The 11,451-nt window shown below is 40.4% G+C and overlaps 1 protein-coding gene and 2 non-coding genes across 3 annotated transcripts; all 3 read left to right on the top strand.

Annotated features, from left to right (window-relative positions):
• Positions 1 to 139: 139 nt before the first annotated feature.
• LOC149974364 (ribosomal L1 domain-containing protein 1-like) lies at positions 140 to 11,350 on the top strand. The gene is made up of 9 exons (XM_090211907.1): positions 140 to 235; positions 661 to 792; positions 3,624 to 3,772; positions 5,524 to 5,625; positions 5,841 to 5,936; positions 6,362 to 6,493; positions 9,350 to 9,498; positions 10,665 to 10,808; positions 11,249 to 11,350. The coding sequence occupies exons 2-6, from the start codon at positions 781 to 783 to the stop codon at positions 6,372 to 6,374; spliced, it is 372 nt and encodes a 123-aa protein (XP_090068033.1). The 5' UTR covers positions 140 to 235; positions 661 to 780; the 3' UTR covers positions 6,375 to 6,493; positions 9,350 to 9,498; positions 10,665 to 10,808; positions 11,249 to 11,350.
• LOC118942478 (small nucleolar RNA ACA64) lies at positions 371 to 498 on the top strand. The gene has a single exon (XR_005038414.1). It is a non-coding gene; the product is annotated as a small nucleolar RNA ACA64 (small nucleolar RNA).
• On the top strand, positions 6,072 to 6,199 carry LOC149974365 (small nucleolar RNA ACA64). Its single transcript, XR_016490062.1, has one exon. It is a non-coding gene; the product is annotated as a small nucleolar RNA ACA64 (small nucleolar RNA).
• Positions 11,351 to 11,451: the final 101 nt, after the last annotated feature.

The raw sequence follows: 11,451 nt of genomic DNA, 5'->3' as shown, positions 1-11,451 counted from the left end.
TGCCATAGTGACTCAAAATATATCCTGACAGATCTCCCTCTCTCTTGGAGCCTGTCTCTGTAACTGACACACAAGGGCAATTAATGCACATTCATTTATATACACATTGCCTCCTGTAAAATGTTATTGTTTGTTTTAGCATGGCTTATGTGGCCCACTCTGGGATGGCTGCAGATGAAATAACAGAGAATATTGATTCAGCTGTCAGCACCATTGTGACAAAACTACGGGTTAGGTGAGTTTACTGCCAGGATGTCTTCCTGATCTCCCTAATCAATTGTACCCCGTCAACACCGATATTTACACTTTTATTATACGTTAAATGGTCAGGTATACTCAATGTTTATTAATGCTAAAGAAATGTGTGGGCCCAGTCTGAAAATCACCTTTGATATCTCTATTGTCTGGGGTGAGATTACAGGGCCTATAGTACTGTGGTACGTTAAGCTTATTGCCTGCTCTGTATAGCAGTGTGATTAAACCCATGTGCCTACAATCCTGACAAAGAAAGGCCTTTAACAAGTGGCCGCAATCTGAGTGATACGATACACAGGGTAGAAATGGCCGTAACATTGAAAATGTTTTCTTCACAGAAATAGTTTTGACCTGAATGTATGAGTCTTTGTGTTCTTTGAGTATAAAGTGTTGTCTCTTTTGCAGAAAGGACCGTTGATAAAGGTCATCCACTTGAAAAGCCAATCAGTGCCTCTGCCCATCTACACCTCTAACCTGAGTAACCTGACCCTTATAGATGAAACACAGAAACAGACCCGCGCAGCCATGGATGCCAAGGTAGGACTGCTACACACAAATGCTTGTAAATTGCTTTGGAAGATTATATTATTTGATCAATGATCTATTTTTGTCAAATTAAAGGACTCGTCTTTGCACTGGTTCGGAACCTGTTTTACACTCTATTAATTTTGGTTTAAATCCAGTGCTATATGAAACCCATTCCAGTGAGTCAGGGGAACGGTCTCCATTTAGTGCTGTCTCCCTGTTCACTCTCTGTGAACATCAACATAGCTCTTAGTGCCACATATGGACTATTGAGGTCAATTGCAGACCTCTCTATTATTTACATGCATATGTACATGCATGCAGTACCAGTAAAAGTTTTTGACACACCTACTAAAGGTTAAATAAACCTAAAGGGTTTCTTTATTTTTTACTATTTTATACATTGTAGAACAATAGTGAAGACATAAACTATGAAATAACACACATGGAATCATGTCGTAACCAAATGTTAATTAAAACTTCTTGACGCTACCCATCCCTGTCGCGGGATCATTTTAGTCAGCAGCTGCTGAATAGCATAGCGCCACAGTCAAATAATATTACTAGAAAATATTCATATTCATGAAATCACAAGTGAAATATATTGAAACACAGCTTAGCCTTTTGTTAATCACCCTGTCATCTCAGATTTTGAAATTATGCTTTACAGCCAAAGCAAGACAAGCATTTGTGTAAGTTTATCGATAGCATAGCATTATGCCTAGCTAGCAGCAGGCAACCTGGTCACAAAAATCAGAAAAGCAATCTAATTCAATCGTTTACCTTTGAGCTTTGGATGTTTTCACTCACGAGACTCCTAGTTAGATAGCAAATGTTCCTTTTTTCCAAAAAATATTGTTTTTGTAGCCGAAATAACTCTGTTAGTTCTTCACGTTTGGCTGAGAATTCGACCGGAAATTGCGGTCACGACAACGCCAAAAAATATTCCAAATTAGCTCCATAATATCGACAGAAACATGGCAAAACGTTGTTTATAATCAATCCTCAAGGTGTTTTTCAAATATCTATTCGATAATATATCAACCGGGACAGCTGTATTTTCCGTAAGACCGGGAGGAAAAATGGCTACCTCTGTCTATTACACAATAATTACTCTGAGAGCCCTCAGCCGGACACTTACGCAATGTAGTCGTTTACACTCATTCTTCAACATAAAGGCGTGAAACTACGTCAAAATGCTGTAGACACCTTGGGGAATACGTAGAAAAAGGAATCTGGTTGATAGCCCATTCACTGCTCAATAGGGACGCATCAGAACGCAGAGCTTTCAAAACATGAGTCACTTCCCGATTGGATTTTTCTCAGGCTTTCGCCTGCAATATCAGTTCTGTTATACTCACAGACAATATTTTTACAGTTTTGGAAACTTTAGAGTGTGTTCTATCCTAAGCTGTGAATAATATGCATATTCTATTCCGTTTTACTTTGGGAACGTTATTTTTCCAAAAATGAAAATAGTGCCCCCTAGTTTCAACAGGTTTTAAACAAATGAAAATATTTTATATTTGAGATTCTTCCAAGTAGCCACCCTTTGCCTTGACAGCTTTGCACATTCTTGACATTCTCTCAACCAGCTTCATGAGGTAGTCACCTGGAATGCATTTCAATTAACAGCTGTGCCTTCTTAAAGCTTAAGTTGTGGAATTTCTTTCCTTAATGCATTTGAGCCGATCAGTTGTGTTGTGACACGGTAGGGGTGGTATACAGAAGGTAGCAGCCCTATTTGGTAAAAGACCCAAGTTCATATTATGGCAAGACCAGCTCAAATAAGCAAAGAGAAACGATAGTCCATCAATACTTTAAAACATGAAGGTCAGTCAATATGGAACATTTCATGAACTTTGAAAGTATCTTCAAGTGCAGTCGCTGTGATGAAACTGGCTCTCATGGGGACTGGAACGGAAGACCCAAGACCCATCTGCTGCATAGGATAAGTTCATGAGAGTTAACTGCACCTCAGATTGCTGCCCAAATAAATACTTCAGAGTTCATGTAACAGATACATCTCAACATCAACTGTTCAAATTGCTGCAAAGAAACCACTACTAAAGGGCACCAATAAGAAGAGACTTTCTTGGGCCAAGAAACACGAGCAATGGAAATCCTTTGGCCAGTCCAAATAGGAGATTTTTAGTTCCAACCACCATGTCTTTGTGATGCAGAGTAGGTGAATGGATCTCCGCGTGTCGTTCCCCTCGGGAGGCATGGACGAGGAGGCGTGAGGTGCTTTGCTGTTTGCTGTTTTGAATCCAAAATAGGATACCTATGTGATACATATACGTACTACCTCAATAAGCCTGACTAACCGGTGTCTGTATATAGCCTTGCTACTCTTATTTTCAAATGTCTTCTTACTGTTTTATTTCTTTACTTACCTACACACACACACACACACACACACACACACACACCTTCTCACTATTGGTTAGTCTGTAAGTAAGCATTTCACTGTAAGGTCTACCTACATCTGTTGTATTTGGCGCGCGTGACAAACTTTAATTTGATTTATTCAGGGATGAAGTGGAGATGGGCCTGGCTTAAGCTGCATGCCACTATAGAAATGAATGGAACACCACACTTTTTCAATAAAACGTGGTATGCCAGATGTACTCTGCCCGAAAGAGATCAATTATGCCAGCAAAGGGTATCTTGCTCTGCTGGCACATTGTAGAACAGATGTCCACAGGCAGAAAGTATTCAATGTAATGTGTAGCCCAAAGATATAGATTTTTGTGTTGAATTTGACCGTAACGTGTGTAAGGGGGGGTTATTTTTTACACGAGACACAACTCATCCAGGCATATCCCTTTGTCTTTCTTTAGGTGATCCTTTACAAGACACTGAGGACTGAGTACAAGCCCTTTGAAGCCGAACGACGGCTGCTGGGGAACTTTGACATGTTTCTTTCAGACGACAGCTTTCGCCGCCTGCTGTCCTCGCACATCGGCAAGCACTTCTACGAGAGAAAGAAGTAAGCTTGTAAATATTGTTGGTTGATCACCTTGCCTATTTTAGTCAAATGAAATCTATTTAAAGACTCATTTTTGCACTGGTTCGGAACCTGGTTCACTCTCAGTGTGAATTTTGGTTTAACTCCATTGCTATATGAAACTCATTCCAGTGAGGCAGGGGAGTGGCATCCTTTTTTTGCTGTCTCCCTGTTCACTCTCTGGGAACATCAACATAGCCCCTAGTGCTGTTCCCTGGTTTTGAAATACATGTCCTCTTATACAGTTGGAAGTCGGAAGTTTACATACCATAGCCAAATACATTTAATCCTAGTAAAAATTCCCTGTCTAAGGTCACCACTTTATTTGAAGAATGTGAAATGTCAGAATGATAGTGGTTTATTTCTTTCATCACAGTCCCAGTGGTTCAGAAGTTTACATACACTCAATTAGTATTTGGTAGCATTGCCTTTCAATTGTTTAACTTGGGTCAAATGTTTCGGGTAGCCTTCCACAAGCTTCCCACAATAAGTTGGGCGAATTTTGGCCCATTCCTCCTGACAGAGCTGCTGTAACTGAGTCAGGTTTGTAGGCCTCCTTGCTCACACATATTTTTTCTATAGGATTGAGGTCAGGGCTTTCTGATGGCCACTCCAATACCTTGACTTTGAGTCCTTAAGCCATATTGCCACAACTTTGGAAGTATGCTTGGGGTCATTGTCCATTTGGAAGACTCATTTGCGACCAAGCTTTAACTTCCTGACTGATGTCTTGAGACGTTGCTTCAATATATCCACATCATTTTCCTCCCTCATGGTGCCATATATTTTGAACAGTTCTATTTTTGTTTGATCAGACCAGAGGACATCTCTCCAAAAAGTACGATCTTTGTCCCCATGTGCAGTTGCAAACCGTAGTCTGGCTTTTTTATGGTGGTTTTGGAGCAGTGGCTTCTTCCTTGCTGAGCGGCCTTTCCTGTTGTCGAAATATAATTAGTTTTACTGTGGATATAGATACTTTTGTACCTGTTTCCTCCAGCATCTTCAAAATATCCTTTGCTGCTGTTCTGGGATTGATTTGCACCAAAGTACGTTCATCTCTTGGAGACAGAACGGGTCTCCTTCCTGAGCGGTATGACGGCTGCGTGGTCCCATGGTGTTTATGCTTGCTTACTATTGTTTGTACAGATGAACGTGGTACCTTCAGGTGTTTGGAAATTGCTCCCAAGGATGAACCAGATTTGTGGAGGTCTACAATTGTTTTTCTGAGGTCTTGGCCGATTTTATTTTTATTTTCCCATGATGTCAAGCAAAGAGGCACTGATTTTGAAGGTAGGCCTTGAAATACATCCACAGGTACACCTCCAATTGACTCAAATGATATCAGTTAGTCTATCAGAAGCTTCTAAAGCCATGACATCATTTTCTGGAATTTTCCAAGCTGTTGAAAGGCACAGTCAACTTAGCGTATGTGAACTTCTGACCCACTGGAATTGTGATACAATGAATTATAAGTGAAATAATCTGTCTGTAAACAATTGTTGGAAAAATTACTTGTCATGCTAGATGTCCTAACCGACTTGCCAAAACTATAGTTTGTTCACAAGACATTTGTGGAGTGGTTGAAAAATGAGTTTTAATGACTCCAACCTAAGTGTATGTAAACTTCCGACTTCACCTGTAAGTTTAAATGTGCCTTTAAGCTAGCCCTTACATACCTTAATGGAGTTTAATTTTTTTTTATTTTTTTATTTTTTTAAATCTCCCCTGCTTAGGGAGCCTTTGTCATTGAACCTGCAGAGCAAGAAGCTGGCCTTGGACATCCAGAGAACCATCCAGGGAACAACAACCTCCATTTCTAAGAAAGGCTGCTACTGGTGAGGCCTGCTCTCTGACTTAGTCAGTAAGTGCGCCTCAGCAAACCCTGTCCTTGTTGGACATGGGCAATGATGGTGCCATAGTGACTCAAAATATATCCTGACAGATCTCCCTCTCTCTTGGAGCCTGTCTCTGTAACTGACACACAAGGGCAATTAATGCACATTCATTTATATACACATTGCCTCCTGTAAAATGTTATTGTTTGTTTTAGCATGGCTTATGTGGCCCACTCTGGGATGGCTGCAGATGAAATAACAGAGAATATTGATTCAGCTGTCAGCACCATTGTGACAAAACTACGGGTTAGGTGAGTTTACTGCCAGGATGTCTTCCTGATCTCCCTAATCAATTGTACCCCGTCAACACCGATATTTACACTTTTATTATACGTTAAATGGTCAGGTATACTCAATGTTTATTAATGCTAAAGAAATGTGTGGGCCCAGTCTGAAAATCACCTTTGATATCTCTATTGTCTGGGGTGAGATTACAGGGCCTATAGTACTGTGGTACGTTAAGCTTATTGCCTGCTCTGTATAGCAGTGTGATTAAACCCATGTGCCTACAATCCTGACAAAGAAAGGCCTTTAACAAGTGGCCGCAATCTGAGTGATACGATACACAGGGTAGAAATGGCCGTAACATTGAAAATGTTTTCTTCACAGAAATAGTTTTGACCTGAATGTATGAGTCTTTGTGTTCTTTGAGTATAAAGTGTTGTCTCTTTTGCAGAAAGGACCGTTGATAAAGGTCATCCACTTGAAAAGCCAATCAGTGCCTCTGCCCATCTACACCTCTAACCTGAGTAACCTGACCCTTATAGATGAAACACAGAAACAGACCCGCGCAGCCATGGATGCCAAGGTAGGACTGCTACACACAAATGCTTGTAAATTGCTTTGGAAGATTATATTATTTGATCAATGATCTATTTTTGTCAAATTAAAGGACTCGTCTTTGCACTGGTTCGGAACCTGTTTTACACTCTATTAATTTTGGTTTAAATCCAGTGCTATATGAAACCCATTCCAGTGAGTCAGGGGAACGGTCTCCATTTAGTGCTGTCTCCCTGTTCACTCTCTGTGAACATCAACATAGCTCTTAGTGCCACATATGGACTATTGAGGTCAATTGCAGACCTCTCTATTATTTACATGCATATGTACATGCATGCAGTACCAGTAAAAGTTTTGACACACCTACTAAAGGTTAAATAAACCTAAAGGGTTTCTTTATTTTTTACTATTTTATACATTGTAGAACAATAGTGAAGACATAAACTATGAAATAACACACATGGAATCATGTCGTAACCAAATGTTAATTAAAACTTCTTGACGCTACCCATCCCTGTCGCGGGATCATTTTAGTCAGCAGCTGCTGAATAGCATAGCGCCACAGTCAAATAATATTACTAGAAAATATTCATATTCATGAAATCACAAGTGAAATATATTGAAACACAGCTTAGCCTTTTGTTAATCACCCTGTCATCTCAGATTTTGAAATGATGCTTTACAGCCAAAGCAAGACAAGCATTTGTGTAAGTTTATCGATAGCATAGCATTATGCCTAGCTAGCAGCAGGCAACCTGGTCACAAAAATCAGAAAAGCAATCTAATTCAATCGTTTACCTTTGATGAGCTTCGGATGTTTTCACTCACGAGACTCCTAGTTAGATAGCAAATGTTCCTTTTTTCCAAAAAATATTGTTTTTGTAGCCGAAATAACTCTGTTAGTTCTTCACGTTTGGCTGAGAATTCGACCGGAAATTGCGGTCACGACAACGCCAAAAAATATTCCAAATTAGCTCCATAATATCGACAGAAACATGGCAAAACGTTGTTTATAATCAATCCTCAAGGTGTTTTTCAAATATCTATTCGATAATATATCAACCGGGACAGCTGTATTTTCCGTAAGACCGGGAGGAAAAATGGCTACCTCTGTCTATTACACAATAATTACTCTGAGAGCCCTCAGCCGGACACTTACGCAATGTAGTCGTTTACACTCATTCTTCAACATAAAGGCGTGAAACTACGTCAAAATGCTGTAGACACCTTGGGGAATACGTAGAAAAAGGAATCTGGTTGATAGCCCATTCACTGCTCAATAGGGACGCATCAGAACGCAGAGCTTTCAAAACATGAGTCACTTCCCGATTGGATTTTTCTCAGGCTTTCGCCTGCAATATCAGTTCTGTTATACTCACAGACAATATTTTTACAGTTTTGGAAACTTTAGAGTGTGTTCTATCCTAAGCTGTGAATAATATGCATATTCTAGCATCTTGTCCTGACAAAATTGCCCGTTTTACTTTGGGAACGTTATTTTTCCAAAAATGAAAATAGTGCCCCCTAGTTTCAACAGGTTTTAAACAAATGAAAATATTTTATATTTGAGATTCTTCCAAGTTGCCACCCTTTGCCTTGACAGCTTTGCACATTCTTGACATTCTCTCAACCAGCTTCATGAGGTAGTCACCTGGAATGCATTTCAATTAACAGCTGTGCCTTCTTAAAGCTTAAGTTGTGGAATTTCTTTCCTTAATGCATTTGAGCCGATCAGTTGTGTTGTGACACGGTAGGGGTGGTATACAGAAGGTAGCAGCCCTATTTGGTAAAAGACCCAAGTTCATATTATGGCAAGACCAGCTCAAATAAGCAAAGAGAAACGATAGTCCATCAATACTTTAAAACATGAAGGTCAGTCAATATGGAACATTTCATGAACTTTGAAAGTATCTTCAAGTGCAGTCGCTGTGATGAAACTGGCTCTCATGGGGACTGGAACGGAAGACCCAAGACCCATCTGCTGCATAGGATAAGTTCATGAGAGTTAACTGCACCTCAGATTGCTGCCCAAATAAATACTTCAGAGTTCATGTAACAGATACATCTCAACATCAACTGTTCAAATTGCTGCAAAGAAACCACTACTAAAGGGCACCAATAAGAAGAGACTTTCTTGGGCCAAGAAACACGAGCAATGGAAATCCTTTGGCCAGTCCAAATAGGAGATTTTTAGTTCCAACCACCATGTCTTTGTGATGCAGAGTAGGTGAATGGATCTCCGCGTGTCGTTCCCCTCGGGAGGCATGGACGAGGAGGCGTGAGGTGCTTTGCTGTTTGCTGTTTTGAATCCAAAATAGGATACCTATGTGATACATATACGTACTACCTCAATAAGCCTGACTAACCGGTGTCTGTATATAGCCTTGCGACTCTTATTTTCAAATGTCTTCTTACTGTTTTATTTCTTTACTTACCTACACACACACACACACACACACACACACACACACACCTTCTCACTATTGGTTAGTCTGTAAGTAAGCATTTCACTGTAAGGTCTACCTACATCTGTTGTATTTGGCGCGCGTGACAAACTTTAATTTGATTTATTCAGGGATGAAGTGGAGATGGGCCTGGCTTAAGCTGCATGCCACTATAGAAATGAATGGAACACCACACTTTTTCAATAAAACGTGGTATGCCAGATGTACTCTGCCCGAAAGAGATCAATTATGCCAGCAAAGGGTATCTTGCTCTGCTGGCACATTGTAGAACAGATGTCCACAGGCAGAAAGTATTCAATGTAATGTGTAGCCCAAAGATATAGATTTTTGTGTTGAATTTGACCGTAACGTGTGTAAGGGGGGGTTATTTTTTACACGAGACACAACTCATCCAGGCATATCCCTTTGTCTTTCTTTAGGTGATCCTTTACAAGACACTGAGGACTGAGTACAAGCCCTTTGAAGCCGAACGACGGCTGCTGGGGAACTTTGACATGTTTCTTTCAGACGACAGCTTTCGCCGCCTGCTGTCCTCGCACATCGGCAAGCACTTCTACGAGAGAAAGAAGTAAGCTTGTAAATATTGTTGGTTGATCACCTTGCCTATTTTAGTCAAATGAAATCTATTTAAAGACTCATTTTTGCACTGGTTCGGAACCTGGTTCACTCTCAGTGTGAATTTTGGTTTAACTCCATTGCTATATGAAACTCATTCCAGTGAGGCAGGGGAGTGGCATCCTTTTTTTGCTGTCTCCCTGTTCACTCTCTGGGAACATCAACATAGCCCCTAGTGCTGTTCCCTGGTTTTGAAATACATGTCCTCTTATACAGTTGGAAGTCGGAAGTTTACATACACCATAGCCAAATACATTTAATCCTAGTAAAAATTCCCTGTCTAAGGTCACCACTTTATTTGAAGAATGTGAAATGTCAGAATGATAGTGGTTTATTTCTTTCATCACAGTCCCAGTGGTTCAGAAGTTTACATACACTCAATTAGTATTTGGTAGCATTGCCTTTCAATTGTTTAACTTGGGTCAAATGTTTCGGGTAGCCTTCCACAAGCTTCCCACAATAAGTTGGGCGAATTTTGGCCCATTCCTCCTGACAGAGCTGCTGTAACTGAGTCAGGTTTGTAGGCCTCCTTGCTCACACATATTTTTTCTATAGGATTGAGGTCAGGGCTTTCTGATGGCCACTCCAATACCTTGACTTTGAGTCCTTAAGCCATATTGCCACAACTTTGGAAGTATGCTTGGGGTCATTGTCCATTTGGAAGACTCATTTGCGACCAAGCTTTAACTTCCTGACTGATGTCTTGAGACGTTGCTTCAATATATCCACATCATTTTCCTCCCTCATGGTGCCATATATTTTGAACAGTTCTATTTTTGTTTGATCAGACCAGAGGACATCTCTCCAAAAAGTACGATCTTTGTCCCCATGTGCAGTTGCAAACCGTAGTCTGGCTTTTTTATGGTGGTTTTGGAGCAGTGGCTTCTTCCTTGCTGAGCGGCCTTTCCTGTTGTCGAAATATAATTAGTTTTACTGTGGATATAGATACTTTTGTACCTGTTTCCTCCAGCATCTTCAAAATATCCTTTGCTGCTGTTCTGGGATTGATTTGCACCAAAGTACGTTCATCTCTTGGAGACAGAACGGGTCTCCTTCCTGAGCGGTATGACGGCTGCGTGGTCCCATGGTGTTTATGCTTGCTTACTATTGTTTGTACAGATGAACGTGGTACCTTCAGGTGTTTGGAAATTGCTCCCAAGGATGAACCAGATTTGTGGAGGTCTACAATTGTTTTTCTGAGGTCTTGGCCGATTTTATTTTTATTTTCCCATGATGTCAAGCAAAGAGGCACTGATTTTGAAGGTAGGCCTTGAAATACATCCACAGGTACACCTCCAATTGACTCAAATGATATCAGTTAGTCTATCAGAAGCTTCTAAAGCCATGACATCATTTTCTGGAATTTTCCAAGCTGTTGAAAGGCACAGTCAACTTAGCGTATGTGAACTTCTGACCCACTGGAATTGTGATACAATGAATTATAAGTGAAATAATCTGTCTGTAAACAATTGTTGGAAAAATTACTTGTCATGCTAGATGTCCTAACCGACTTGCCAAAACTATAGTTTGTTCACAAGACATTTGTGGAGTGGTTGAAAAATGAGTTTTAATGACTCCAACCTAAGTGTATGTAAACTTCCGACTTCACCTGTAAGTTTAAATGTGCCTTTAAGCTAGCCCTTACATACCTTAATGGAGTTTAATTTTTTTTTTTTTTTTTTTTTTAAATCTCCCCTGCTTAGGGAGCCTTTGTCATTGAACCTGCAGAGCAAGAAGCTGGCCTTGGACATCCAGAGAACCATCCAGGGAACAACAACCTCCATTTCTAAGAAAGGCTGCTACTGGTGAGGCCTGCTCTCTGACTTAGTCAGTAAGTGCGCCTCAGCAAACCCTGTCCTTGTTGGACATGGGCAATGATGGTGCCATAGTGACTCAAAATATATCC

Source organism: Oncorhynchus mykiss, chromosome 20 (assembly GCF_057628025.1).
Source record: "Oncorhynchus mykiss isolate SJ-2025 chromosome 20, ASM5762802v1, whole genome shotgun sequence".
Taxonomy (NCBI): Eukaryota; Metazoa; Chordata; class Actinopteri; order Salmoniformes; family Salmonidae; genus Oncorhynchus; species Oncorhynchus mykiss.
The sequence above is the reverse complement of the archived record's forward strand: the minus strand, read 5'-3'. Positions and strand labels throughout refer to the sequence as shown.